General features: G+C 37.8%; 1 protein-coding gene across 5 annotated transcripts in view; it reads right to left on the bottom strand.

Annotated features, from left to right (window-relative positions):
• Positions 1 to 1,741: 1,741 nt before the first annotated feature.
• Positions 1,742 to 14,913, bottom strand: part of LOC117405904 (contactin-5) — a 201,425-nt gene continuing 188,253 nt past the window's right edge. For all 5 annotated transcript variants that reach the window (XM_059028266.1, XM_059028263.1, XM_059028265.1 and 2 more), the window contains 9 exons: positions 13,648 to 13,806; positions 12,509 to 12,658; positions 9,530 to 9,600; positions 5,917 to 6,151; positions 5,418 to 5,527; positions 4,861 to 5,047; positions 4,311 to 4,423; positions 3,727 to 3,895; positions 1,742 to 2,626 (listed from right to left, as the gene is read on the bottom strand). In XM_059028266.1, coding sequence (XP_058884249.1) covers positions 2,523 to 2,626; positions 3,727 to 3,895; positions 4,311 to 4,423; positions 4,861 to 5,047; positions 5,418 to 5,527; positions 5,917 to 6,151; positions 9,530 to 9,600; positions 12,509 to 12,658; positions 13,648 to 13,806 — 1,298 coding nt within the window. In that variant the 3' untranslated portion in view covers positions 1,742 to 2,522. The remainder of the gene's footprint in view (positions 2,627 to 3,726; positions 3,896 to 4,310; positions 4,424 to 4,860; positions 5,048 to 5,417; positions 5,528 to 5,916; positions 6,152 to 9,529; positions 9,601 to 12,508; positions 12,659 to 13,647; positions 13,807 to 14,913) is intronic.

Below are 14,913 nucleotides of genomic sequence, written 5' to 3'. Positions count from 1 at the left end.
TGCAGACAGGCTTTTCATTTTACCAAAAGATAAATGACGTGCAGCTTTTCCCACCAAGTTTTAACTAGAGCAGACTGTTCTGTTTGAAGTACAGTCAGAAGAGTTACAGGGTTTTTGAGTCTAGCAAGCCCAACTGACATGCAAATTAGCATATCTGCAATTTCAAAAATATTGCTCATTTGAGCTCATGGTACAAGGACATGTCTGAATGCTGAAGGATGCTAAATTCAGTCTAGTTGTTCTAGTTTGTTATACCCATGTCCTGGACAATTACACAGCCCGTATAAAACAGACCTTTTTTAAAATATTGCTTGAGAAGTCTCAGCTTGTAATTCATTGTATTTCAACTTGGTAGAAACAGTACCAAGCTGAAATATAAACCTGATAAATATTTACAATCGCTAAATATTTACAAAACGCTGTGTGCATCGGCTAGTTTGAACAAGTGGATATGCTGTGCAAGTACCACTGTCTACTGGTTGAAAAGGCAAGGCCAACTAAAACTGCATTAGTAATGAGATTGCATACTGTAGACACTGGCTGTTGCAGTTAAAAATGTGGGACAAATAATTGTATTCAGTTCTGCTGAAGCTAGTCCACATAGATGTTACTGTGGGATGATGCAGGACATCTTTTCTGACATTAATTAAATAAGCAAGCAGTGAGATAATTTAAACTCCCCTTTCACAGTGGAAAATAAAAAGGGTTTTGGGCCAGAGGCAATAAATAGATTAAAAACAAACCAATCCAACTTAGCAATATCTTTGGTATTACTCCATTAGGATGTAAACCATATTCAAAGAACCATCATAATCAGCTCCAAAACTACAACCACAAATTACAAATAATTATTTATGCCAATTAATGTTATCTATTTTAAATAATTGGGCTTATATCTGGATGCTACACTTACCTGCCCTACCCAATTTTTAGCACTAATCACATAATGTATATCCTAACATACAATACTTGACATGTCTCACATACCTAAGAACACTGGTGCAAGTTAGCTTAAGCTAATCAGCCACTTCACTGAAGACAGACAACCACATTTCACAAAATGGTTGCTATGGAAATAAGGTCCATAGGAAAGTTAATTAAAACTTTGCAATTAGTTAAACATGATAGAAAAAGGAAACATGAACAATGCAACTTTTTTTTTTTTAAATGCAGTACCAGTACCATATATATTTTTTAAAATATAATATTTTGTGTAGCCTGTGTTTATATTTGACATGCATGACTTATTGTATGTTGCAAATCTCTTCTATAACACATATCTTTTGTATAGTACACCACAGTATACAATAGAGACTACTAAGAAGTATACAAGCAACCTGTTAACACACAGAAATCCTCCTAAATTTGTACAAGGGTAAGCATTGAAATAACAACAAAAATTACAGTACAGAAAAATATATTTTTGTAATAATGTAGTAATTCTAAGAAACATTACTTGTTTACAAATTGATAGCTCACACTTAGTGACCTACTTAAACTGAGTAGGCCATATTTTGAAACATGTACAAAAGCAGATTTTCTTTAATGGGAGTACAAATAAAAGTTACCAGCATTATACTACAGTAGCAAGTAACTTCACAGAACAGTAACTACAACCGTGTCTTGCTAATTCCGTGTTATATCAGCAAATACCTTTTTTTTAATTCGGAAAATGTACCTTTAAGTCAAAGAGATGGTGAAGATGTGGCCTTCAGAGACTGCACATCCCTTTATGTTGTTGTTGTTTTTTTTGTTTTTTTTTTTAAAGAAAAGGCATTGTCATCCAATTAAAAATAAACAGCACATTTATTGGTATTTTGAGACATCATAAGCTTTGCCACAGAGTCATGTCACTGTCTTCTAATTGGGGCACTATAGGTAACAGTTCTTTATCCAGCAGTCCTTAGTCATTGGTTTCGCCAGGCTTACCTAGTGTCATTGGCTATTAGAGAAACACAATGTTAAAGTAGCCAGTACGCACATCACTTACTAAAGGTAACACAAAGTACAAAAAGTGAATTTTTAAATAGTTAGACCTCTTATACGATACAAAATCTTACTTTTTTTTGAATAAGAAAACAATGCACTTGTTTCTAAAGAGTTCCTCCTCCTTCTGTTTCTCAGAGCTAAGGGGAAACAATACAACTCACGGACAAAGAGAGCCATTTTAAAAAGCCTCAAGACAATCATTTTAAAAGTACAGTAGTTTTAACAGACCATTTGACTGGGCTTCAAATCTAAGCACGGGATTTGTAGTTCATCTGATGAGAGGGAAATGCAAAAGCTAGTTTACCGGAACCAATAACTGTTTCCACACAATGTGCAGTACAATGCTAAAACGATATTGGAAAGACCAGGGGAAAAAACAGGGAAGAAATGACTTTTCTGACACCTCCTTTTTAGCAGGCTGTCCCCAATGCTATGCTTCCGGGTCTGCAGTGGATAAGGCCAAGCAAGCCAGCTTCTTCTTCGGGTATAAAGAGGTCCACCCCAGTACTGTCTTTAGAGCTGGTCAACCTCTCTCACCATGATGCTGAAGGAATGACAAAAACTAAGAGAATGGTCACTGTTGCTGAACAAGTGGATATACTGTGCACAGAACTTTGGTGGTTTGGAACTCTGACACCTAGGAGAGAAAAGACACACATAGTAAAATGAACATACATCCCAAGTCAAAGCTGTGAATAGAAAATCAGAGCTATCAGTATCATGAATAGTAGATCGCCATGACCTTCGTCTGGTCCCTGATGATTTTGCCTCTCCAACCAGAGGGAATCCCAGAGAAGATCGCCCACTTTGCACAGCCAGTATGGCTCGCTATGCACGCTATGTGGTTGTGTCTTTACCAGGTGAGCCACTCAGGGAGTGACAACCAGCTGATGTGCTTCAAATATGGTACTGTAGCATGCTTAGAATCGGAAAAGAAATAATTTAATTTTTGGTACTAGGCTGTGGTTACTGGTTTACAAGATTGTAAGTTATTGCAATGGAAAAGTCAATTGACTTTGACAACAACTTTGTTGGCCCTTAATTCTGCTGTAAGAGCTTTTAAACTTTTAATTAATCTTGTCATCCAAGGGAACTTAATTGGCTGTGCAAAAGTGTGTGTGTGTCTGTGTGTGTGTGTGTTGATCTGGTAATTACACGAGCATTAAGAAACTATGGCAAACTTAACGGCATGCATAACAGCTGTGGTAACCTAATTAGTGTCTATGGATAAAGAGTGCTGGTAAACATTCCATTAGCTCGACAACAGGGAGCCAGGTCATTTGTAACTTATGTCTCAGTTCTGCAGCAGGAATAATGTTGTCATTTTTTTAAACCAGCTACAATAACACATTTTGTAAAAGCTGTAAAATTGACAGTGTTCCTCTGTGCGGAACGGCTTATCTAATTCAATGGTTTGTAAACATGAATTAAAACTGATCTGTTGAAAAGATCTATATCCAATATGTCAAAGCATTAAGTCTTTATAATCTGGAGACTATATTGTCCCATGACCACACTATTGCAGCCCTTTTAGGTCAAGTGAAGGCTTGCACCAGATTTTACACAAGGAGATTTATGAGATATTAGCAGTGGTCGATTAATATTAATATGTAACATTGCAAGTGAGTCTCTTTAATGTAATATTGTCTGTAAAAACAATTCATGCAGTATTTTGCGGTTTAAAAATAAATACATTAGTAGACAATACAGCGCTATCGCAATACTGGAATATCTCACCTGACGATACAGGTACTCTGATTTGTGAGCTGGCTGTTCCCTCTCCTCCCTCGCTGAATGCTCGCACCTCAATGATATAAATCCCTCCATCTGACAGTGGAACCACGGCAGAGGAGATGTTCGTCTCAATCACCTCACTGCTGCTCTGGCCCTCTTGTCTAAACAAGACCTACACGGAAGGGAAAGTGCCTTGAATATCCTGGTTTAAGTATTATTATAAACATCAGGTATAATACAATTAGGACATCTTTTAATACAAGCATATTGGATAGAGTATATTTTTAATCCTCAAGTTGAGGTACTGGCTGTAATTTCCCCTCAGGGTGCAGGGCGGTAAACAAGATATATCTGTTTTTACATTAGGAGGCCCAAAACCCATCTAAAATTTCTCAATTGACAGTGAATTGGCAGTGGCCACTGATCTCTACAGTATGGTACCCAGTTCCACAAGATGGGAAACTATGGTAGGCTGACCTGTACATCCTAAATTAATCTGGTCCAATTTCCCAGTCAACTATTCAATTGAGACATATTGCAATGAACACGGACAACAAAGAGGAAAAGAGAGATTGAGAGTCCCTGACCTTGTACCCCATCACATCCGATTCATTGTCAAGAGGCTTGACTGCCTCCCATCCAAGTGACACGCGATCTCCATCTTGTATCCCCATGAGATTGCCAGGTGCTTGACTGGGAGCTAAGACACGGACATTTAAGTGGACAAATACATAAAACACCCTATTATTGGTTTTGTATGGTTAAGAATGATAACTTGCGAGATAACCAACTACTGCCAGGACGTTTAATGCTTAAAATCACTATGCAGTTGTTCTTCATTTGTGTACTTGATATATTCATGTTTCCCTTTACTTCAGTTTCATTCAGCCAAATCTTACCACAGTTTTAAATTTGCAAACTGGGCAGGATTTCAAGAAACGGTACAGCTGCCCTGTACTTGGATCGCTTCGTTTTAGACGTTTCTTTAAAGTTGTTGTGTTGCTGTTTATTTAAAAAAAATACAGTCCCAAAAGGTAAAGGCAAGAGCATTAGCCAACCATTTCAGCTGATATCTAGGAGTTACATATATAGCTAAAACAAAAAGGCCATTTCCAAGCTGCTGGGTGAATGACTTACGTGATTTCTTGGTTTTTGCACGCACAGCTGTGCTTGCTGGCCCCTGGCCGGCACTGTTGTAGCCCTTCACGGTGATGTGATACAAGGTGTTTCCCTCTAACCCTGTCAGTAAGATGGATGTTTCATTTCCAGGGGTTTTCATTCTCTGCCCAGATTCTTCCTGCTCCATGTCCTTCCAATAGTTCACCTGTCAGAAACGGTGTGCCGTTATTAATACAGCAGGAGATCACACGACTTTCTTAAATGACACTGATCAACATTATGATTAGCTCAAAGGAACTTTGCAAAATGTCAGTAATCTTATCTGGAACTACTACACGCGACACAAAAAACAAATAATACCCAAGATGGGACAAATTAACTGGTCCGCTGTGTTGAATGGGGTATTTTCTTCCCCCAGACCTCTTTAACAGGTCTGCTGAAAATATCTCCCACATCCCAGCAAGGCATGGGGGGTGGTATATGTTCAATAATTGAACTCCAGTCTTTAATGAGCTTGTTTAATTATATTCTTTAGTTGTTTGGGCAGACCTCACTTGTGCACGCCCATTCCGTACCTCATAATTCTTTGGTCTTCCTGGGGCTAGATTTGGAGGCCTCCATACTACCATGATCTCAGAGGAAGACACACTGGCAGCTTTAACATCCGAAGGGGCTTCCCTGGGTTCTGCATTTAAAAAAAAATAAAGTAATACAATGATATAGTTTGTATGACTAATGCAGTGTTAATAGTGTCATTGCTTTGCTGCAAGTCAACCTTCTGTGCTGAACTTTAAATGAGAAAATGTGGCTGATATCTCAATCAGTTTCTAAATCAATTTGGCCTTTGAAATAATAATAATATAGTATTTTATAGTTCTGTCAAATTTCAATACTGTGGGTGGAATTTAATTGCTTCATTTGTACAGTAGGTGAACATAATGAATACTTTACATTACATCAGTAGTAACCTGCTGGCAAGTAAACTACTGTAATGTTTATATATCTCAGGCCAAGCTTGAACAAATAGGGAGACAAACTGGATGATCCTCAGAGCTGGTATCTGTGAGGACTTACCTCCCTCGGCTGAGTAGACTGTGACAATGTTGCTGAAGGGCCCGTCCCCTTTGTTGTTATAAACTCCGACCTTCACCTCAAAGGGAGTCAGAGGGGGGACAGTCTCATCCCGGTAGATGAACTTTGAGGCGTCTGCTGATGTCACCATTTTCTCTTTCCATCCTCGCGTGCCATTGGCTCTGAAAGCCACAATGTACCCAAAGCCTTCACCGTTCTGAAATTCTTCTGACACTGGCTGTGGAGGGGGAAAAAAAGCATTAATGGATCACTTAGTAAAAGCACCACTGCTTGGAATGAAGCCTGACGTGCATTTCAAAATCTCTACTGGGGGCCCACATACAAGGGTAAAAACATAGTCTAGTAAACTAAATGCAGGCAAGCACAGTAATTTACAGATAGGTATGTGAAAGCTCTGTAAAATTGCTTCCATGGCAAAGCATAGATTGATATTACTACCATCTCTACCACTTTATTCATTCCTCTGTGTAGTCGTTGTCTTGTTATTCTAATCATACTGGTGGCTATTCAAAGCATTTTCTAAAAGCTTTTCCAGCTGTATACAGACGTTTATAATAAAACAAAATCAAAGTGAGCTGAAACTAAGCCAGAAAAAGCATTTACAGAAATGGTTTTGTGTCATATCTAGACCACATTATGACGGTTCCAGCAAGCATTTGGATACAGTATAAAAGAAAGGTATCAAGGCTTTATTTGAGGTTATATTTACTGTAGCAGTGCTGCTGTAGAACACTTTCTGTGCTGTGACCAGTGATCCTGAATATAACCAGTAATCTACTGTATGATATTTGATGTATTTCCTGAAAGCAACATTCTTTAAGCTGTCATGCTTTTATGTGCCGCACAAACTCTATGCCCCTGTCACCTCAAGAAGAAAAACAGACTAATCTGCTGCACAAATGAAGGCAATTTCATATCGCATGGTTTTAAATTAAAAGCTACAAATGAATGCCTACAATTATTATTAAATTATTTTTTTAACAGCGTTATTCAAACGTTAGCCTTCTATACATACAATAGGCTGTGTTTGCGCTCAGGTTGGCTGTTAAAATTGATATTGACAAGTTACAATTAATGTATAACTCTGTAGCTGTGATTTTGTTTCTTCATATTTCATACTGAAATATAAGCACCACATCATTTTCCAATATTTAAGTGTTCCACAAAGAAACTGAAGTGTAGGCTGATCTCACTAAATTGTGTTAAGAAGCATTTTTATCAGCAGATATATAAAGCATTTATTATTATTATTTATTTCTTAGCAGACGCCCTTATCCAGGGCGACTTAAAACTGTTACAAGATATCACATTATTTCACATTATACATTAATGCATGCCAATCTAATGAGACCTATGAGACTTATAAACACTAGAAATCTGTAATTGTGTACATTACATCTAAATGGTGTTATTGCAAATATAGGGGCTGGTTGTCATGAGCTTCTGTACTATATTTTATATACCTCAATGGCTGTGGAGTTGTTGGGATAAACTTGGAAAAAGCAGCCTGCTTTTTTATGGCAATACGGTGCCGATCCTTGTCTAAATTATAAACACATGCACTTCTTTCAGAAGTAACTTCAGAACAGAATTCAAGTCACTTGGTACTCAGAGCAACAGCAAGTCCCCCGGGGATGGCACCTCAATTAGCCTATTAATCTGACCAAGAACGGAAGCAACATCATCAAAATCATTGTACAAATGACCAAAGCCTTTTAATTACCTGCTGTGACAGTGCCATGGACGTAATTACATTCTGTCATATTCCAATTATTCAAGTTAGCTGCTTCTTTTTTGTTGCTGTCTATATTTTGCTCCTGATATAGATTAGAGCTTCATAATGTAGTGACATTTTACTGAAATTAAAGGATGAAAAGTAGTGGCAGAGTTTCTATCTTATGGAATCTCCAAGTGACCCAGTAGATTTGCCAGTTTAACAATGAGCTCATTGGTTTAGACTGAAAACTGTCACTCATCAATTGCATTAAAGAGCACAGACTGTGCAGTCAATCCTCCTGGTTAACACTGAGACTCCAGTAATATAGAGCACTTTGATTACCACCCTTGCATTGCATAGGCTGCAGCCACCTACCTACGTGTTCTGACTAGCAACAAAGATGAATTATTGTACAGTCGCTTTTAATATTCATCTCCATCCCTCAATTATTTATTAATGTATTTATTTAATACGATTTCACTCACACCGAGATAAATCCCTCAAGGTAAAAAGGGCTTCCTGTGGACAGATGCCTACATACATTTGTTACAAAACAAAAGCAAAACAAAGGGAAAGAATGTTTTGGTGATTTCGATACACACTTCTTGAAGTCACAGTGATGGATGGCAACATTTGATTTAGTCAGGAAAACTGCTTCACTGCTCGTGTTATTTAGCACAGATCAGATGACACAGATTCAATCACGAACCTTCTTTCCTTCTCATTACAAGCACTACATTCTAACTGAAAATGTTACTTACAAAGACTATACTAAGCACATTTCAGATGTAGACATTGTAGACTGTTTTTTCTTTTTTTGAAATAACATAAGATTCTATTCATCCAAGGCAAATCATATATCTATTATATGAAATGCACTGAAGAGCTGATTAAATGGAACTGTTTCAGCAGTAATACCCAGCAAGGAGGAGGTGTGGTCCAGTGGTTAAAGTCCAGGGCTTGTAACCAGAAGGTCACTGGTTCAAATATCACCTCTGCCACTGACTGACTCACTGTGTGACCCTGAGCAAGTCACTTAACCCCCTTGTGCTCCATCCTGCGGATGAGATGTTGTAAGTGACTCTGCATATAATGCACAGCTCACAGCCTACCTCTGTAAAGCGCTTTGTGATGGTGGTCCACTATGAAAGGCCCAGAGCAGAACATAACAACACCAAACTGAAATAATAGTTGAACCTAAATAATATTTAAAGTGAGAGTTCTAAAATTCCAAGCTTAGTGACCATCTATAAGCAGGACAATGACTACTGAACTTAAATCTGGCTGAGAATGTTAGAGGGGATTGAAAATGCAGACTTGTATATCAAGGCTTATGTTTCTCCAATATAGCTTTCTACTGTAGGCTAAGTAGCTATTTAGAGAGGGTTACTGAAGATACAAAGTGTGTTATAATACCTATGGTAGAACAGGACCTCATTTTGAAGCAAGTGCAAAGCTGAACCTCCACATTTTTTAAAGTTTAGATGACGTATATGTGCTTTTATTCAATGCGTTTGGTCGTGGCATTCTGAAGTGATTATTATCCGTAGCGGCTCATATATGTACATACGGCCTTGCTTTGTTTACATTGGAAAACTCTTACCCATACGGAAAGGAAACTTGGACTGACAGGAGATAATGACACAAGGGAATCACCTTGGCAGTTATAGTCACTTGAGGTGTTAATCAAAAATAAATGTCAGAGTAAAAGTAATCAATTATCTTTAAGACCTTAAAGGGGAAACATAATATAACGGGTGGCAGTCAAGGTTTTAATTAGATAACAAGTGTCAGGCAATTCTAACATTACCGCTCTCAACAAAACATCCAAGGAAATGTTAGGATTGAAGGGCAAAATCAACATTAGACATGTCCTACCTCCCAAGTTATAACCAGTTCATGTCTCCGGCCACTTCCCCCACTCACATTTGCTGGGGCCACTGATGGAACTGCAAAGAAAAAAAAAATGATATGACCTTACATGCCAGCTTTATACAATAATGGAGGTCGACTGCAGAGCCTCGTAAGGACCAATGATGAAGAAATAAAGAGTACAGGATAACCTCAAAGGTCCTCAACCAAAGATGGTTTTGTATCTTAATTTGTAAAGAACCATTTACTGGAAATGTCATGGAGTTAAATTGATACTGCAGAGGAAAATAACTTTAAATGCAGCAACATCATCGATCGGATTCAATTCTATTGTTTAGGCCTATTTATTTCTTCTTTGGTGTGTAAATTCTTTTGTCTTGTTGAGAAATTTAAATGGAGAGATTATTTATCAGAGCCATCTCTAAACAATATATAAAAGCCTACATTTATCAACATCAATTTTGGAATGCGTGTCATTTTTCACAATAAAAAGGAATACAATTGGAGAAAAAAAAATACTTTTAACAATCTAAGAAAATGTCTTTTGACAATTTTGTCATTTTCTAAGTGGTAGGACCTTTCGGCTGAAGCCTGGTAAATGAGCTATTCATATTCTTGTGCCTGTATCTGATTCAGTACAGTGCAAGGCTGGGAATGTGCTTTTCATGAATAGATAATGTATCTGGTGCTTAGCCTCCAGGCACAAACTGCCTAACTGTTTTAACTCAAACACCCAAAATGTTTAAATTCATGTTACCAGCTCATTTTCATCTTCTCAACCAATTAAAAATGTAATAGGGTCTGACCTCTGGGGTATAACATGAACACAGCCAGCTAGAAAACGAGTTTTTATCACCTGGCCCATTGTGAAAAGAAAGAAACTTACCATTTTGAAATTTACTACAGTGTTTCCTTTTTTTGTATTTATTAATTTCTCTCAGGAAAAATCCATCCAAAGAACTTTGTTACTTAGCAGGTTACTTTTGGGACCCTCATTGAATAGTTTTGAGATATTTCAAGAATTTAAAAACGCCTGCTGTAACTTGGTCAATGGACAGACTAGATGGCACTGACTCACTGAGTGACAAATGGAGGGGACTTTGTGCAATAGAGAGTGTACAGTTTAAATTGTCTGCCAGATGAGCGATTGACATCCTATATTTACATATAGAATAAATAACACCAGATTGTAAATTATTAGTTTTTAGTCACATTGAGGTTGGTTCTGATGACATTACAGACAATGAAAGTGAAGCTACCAAAATGAGATTAATATAGAGTAAATGCACAGGATGATGTTGTTGTTTTTTATGTTTTACATAGTATTATTATGGATTCACTGGACATGATCGAGGGCTGCGAGGGGGAAGAGACCTTGGGAATTGATAATAGGAGAGATGTGCTTTATGACTTAGAGAAGAGTAAGGAGATTCCCCTTGGCTCGCGGAGTGCCGCCCTCGCGATTGTGAGACTGAACGGATCAGTCTACAAGGCTGGGAAGCAACCAATACTTCCCCCAAGGGGAACCTAGAGGTGAGAAAATGGGAAGATGACAGAGAAATAGATTTGGCCAGGGGTCCCCCTTGTCACGCTGAGAACCTTCCTCGCGGAGAACAAAGCCAGCAGCTGGGCTTCTAAGGTTGGGAAGGTGGCAGTTGCTGTTGCTGAGGTGGAGTGGCAGAATAGAGGAGGAAAGCGTAGTGGGGGAGGAGGGGAGGATGGTGGAAAACAAAAATGCAAGACAGAGAGCAAGCGCATGACTTGGGATTTAAATAGGGGTTATAGCAGATGTTACTGGTAGGAAGGAAATAGAGAGAGGAGCCCTCGCTCATGCCCCCCGAATCACACGCAAGTTTACAATATAGTTGTTAAAAGTTTCACACAGTTTGGTTTATTCAATTAATCTAAACACCACCACCTTTTAAATATAAAAAATAGAAACAAACCTGCCACTTTTAAACACACACAGTCCACCATGGGATGCTGACCTACATAATTGCTGTAAGTCTAATTTGTTTTGTGTCCCAAAAACATCATACATCTTTTCCTGTACTACTAACCTTCCCACCATAATGAACAGTCAAGTACAAACCAAAACAGCATGTATTACAATTTCCTGATAAAGAAATGCACATTTACAACTTGAAACACAGTTAATGCTTAGTTGTATTAAGGCCAGACCTTCCAATCCAGTACGCATGCCTTGCTTTTCCATTTGTCAGGCTGCAAAAACTAACATATTTGAGAAATTCCTTTTTAAAGACCTTTCTTACGGCATGAATAAACACCGCGATCCTATCATGCAGTGTTGCCTTATAAAAATGCAACGAAAAAGTCATGCCTATCTGGAACTCATATGACAGTGCTAGAATAGGAGTGTAGTTGTGAAGTAGCTGGAATAATTTTCAGACAAAGGCTGAACCACTGAAATGGTCCATGACTGAAAGAAAAATCTACTGTATCAATCTGCATACTATAACAGGGTGATATTGTGTCTTCTATGATCTTGGTGCAAAGCAGGATGGGCAATGTTACAGGGGGAGCAGGTAAAGGGTTAAACTCTGGTTTACCAGATGTACTAGAAATTAGACATGTTTCTGAGAGCTCAACAGAGGCCACCTGAGGCTTTAAACTTTTAAGAAATTCATCAGGATGTGATGACTGAAACAAAAAACGATACACAAAGCAAATCTAAACAACACAAAGAATACATTAGTTAAGATAACTGTGATATTTCATACCACTACCAATTGCTCTATGAATATGAGTCAGTTTGGTGCATTGTGTGTTCAGTACAGTATGCACACTTGCAATAAATGCTTCAAAGACTAGAAAAGCATGGGACGCCAGCCAGTGAATAAATGCATTTTGACTGCCAAAATCTGAGAGTTCACCTTTATTTATTTATTCAGCTCTGCAACCTTGAGTTCCCGCAGGTAAGTTCTCCACACTACAGGATGGTTTAAGAGAATGACCCATATATACCTGCTTCATTGGTTCTGACAACCCTAGAGGGGGCACTTGGGTCTCCTGTCCCAATACCATTACTCGCTACCACCCGGAATTCATATTCTACCCAGGGGTTCAGATCCACTGCCATAGCCGATTCCATATCTCCAGTGACAGGATCAGGCTCTGCAAGACACATACACAATGTTTCAAGGGATTCAAGTGGAATGTTATTTCTGATTAATGCTATCAGATCTATTCTCACAATTATGTACCACTGACACACAGTATAGTTTTGTGCCACTTATCCTAACTTGGAATAAATCTTTAACATGCAGTCTAATATGTTTGTTTTTTTTATTTTATTGATGTATTTATGTATTATGGCTTGATTAAAGTACCAATAATCTGATTCATGCTAAAAAAAAAAAAGAAAATAAAGCTGGATTGACACTTTAAAATTGCAAAGTCATTAAGTTAATCCAGGTTTATATCAAATATTTGTTAATAAAGGTCCCCTCAAAGCCGAAAGCTCTAAATTGCAGAGATAAGACAGAACCCTGTGATGAAACAATTGTGTTTTGTAAATCACCCACCTCATTTTGTGAAAAAATATATACATTTTCTAATGAAATATAAGTGTTATGCAAGGCACCCCATAGTTTTGCAGCTCATGAAAGTAAACAAAGTTTCTCTACCATCACCATAAACTAGCTTCCATGGAAAACCTGTCAAGTCTTAATAGATTACTTTCTGAAGTAAGTTTAGAAAGTTAGAAGTTTGTGGTACTCTAATAAAATAACTCTCCTCGGATGAGAATACTGCGAGGAATCTATATTCAGTTCATTGCCTCACTGTACAAGTGTAAACCTGCTATGTAGTTTTATTTAATAAAGAATGCACTGCATCATTTTTTACATGTATTCTGTAGAGGTTTATTTTGCCTTCACTGAAGGATCTCAAAATGCTTTACAAGGCACATGAATGACCGGTCAATGTGTGTAACTGTGCAATGTTTGTTCCAATTTTTATTTTACTAACTTTGTGCTGACCTGTGTTTGACCCCAGAACTCAACTCACTCTCATTGGACCGCATTTGAACGGTTATCTACTGTATCCAAGAACATTTGCACCGGCTCTGTCTTAACCTGTATCTCCAGGCTATTATTGATTACCTGTTTTCACAGTCTGCCATCCTAATGAAAAAGGGCTCCTAGCCTGTAAATTATAGGTGCTGATTGGACTGTGATTATCTACCCCACAACTCCAGGAGAGTGTTGCAGTGGTATCTGTGATTTCTTCCACAATCACAATCCCTGGAGGGCCCGGAGGACCTAGAAATGGATACAATAAACAAATGCATAGACAAAATAAACAACATGAATAAAATGGCAATCGCTGCTATTGTATGGCCTTCCTTTTGCTTGTATCCAAGCAGGAAACTGCATGATAACTTTTGCAATGCTGGAGTATTTAATTCAAGTGTCGTGTTTAGCAGCTACATAAAACAACCGACGTGATAGTAAAACATTAGATCTTTCATTACACACAGGGGTTATAAACAGTTTACCCTCTATGAACGAATTAACTTAATTCTTCCATAGCAGCCTGCAAAATAATTCTGTTTTCTCTTACAGATTGCTGAACTATTCATTTTTTTTAGTGCAGTTTAATAATCCATCAACATGTCCTTTAGGCAGGGGGGATGTTAAACACATCTTCATCCCTCATGTCACCAACTGTTTTTTAACATAATGTTTGAAGGAATCATACTCATTATTTCAGTATGAATTTTAGTGTCTACAGTTAAAGCTATTTCTCACAGCTCCACAAACACATCTGCTATTTCAATCCTGTAATGCCGAGACTGCAAATTGTGCTAAAATTATGATCAATTATGTGATGCTAATTTGGGACCACTAATTACTTTTTATAAAGCTGACAGACCCCCTCATTTTAATAACGTAAACCTCCATTCAGCAGATTATATATAGATATATTTTACTGTCTTCTGTGTTGGACAAAGGGGGACGAAATAACTAATACCTTCTGTGAAGCCCAGTTGATCAAGTGGTGGTGATAGTCAATCTCTGTAATTGATGTGTCTGACTGCGTAAGTATTCATACACTGTAAATTATTTAAACCTAATTAGTTAGTTAGTTAATTTAATTAACTAGAAGTCCTTTGCTCTGTTGCAATTTCTCTTTCCTTCCCTTTCTGGTATCTTTTCCTTGTTCATTTTTAATGACGCTCATTAAACAAACGATGTCTCTAAAAATTTTAAATGAGGTGCAGTTCAGTCCAAGCCTGGCTGAGTTCTATATGATCAACTGACCGGCCAGAAAAAAGAGAGAATGGCCTTACTGTAATGAAACAGGTGTGTCTTGTCCAGTGATGAGGGTTGTGTATTTTTTTTTATTTGGGCCAATGTAGCATGTCT

The sequence above is a fragment of the Acipenser ruthenus genome, chromosome 8, assembly GCF_902713425.1.
Source record: "Acipenser ruthenus chromosome 8, fAciRut3.2 maternal haplotype, whole genome shotgun sequence".
In the NCBI taxonomy this organism is placed as follows: domain Eukaryota; kingdom Metazoa; phylum Chordata; class Actinopteri; order Acipenseriformes; family Acipenseridae; genus Acipenser; species Acipenser ruthenus.
Note: the sequence above shows the minus strand (reverse complement) of the source record. Positions and strands in the feature narration are given on the sequence as shown.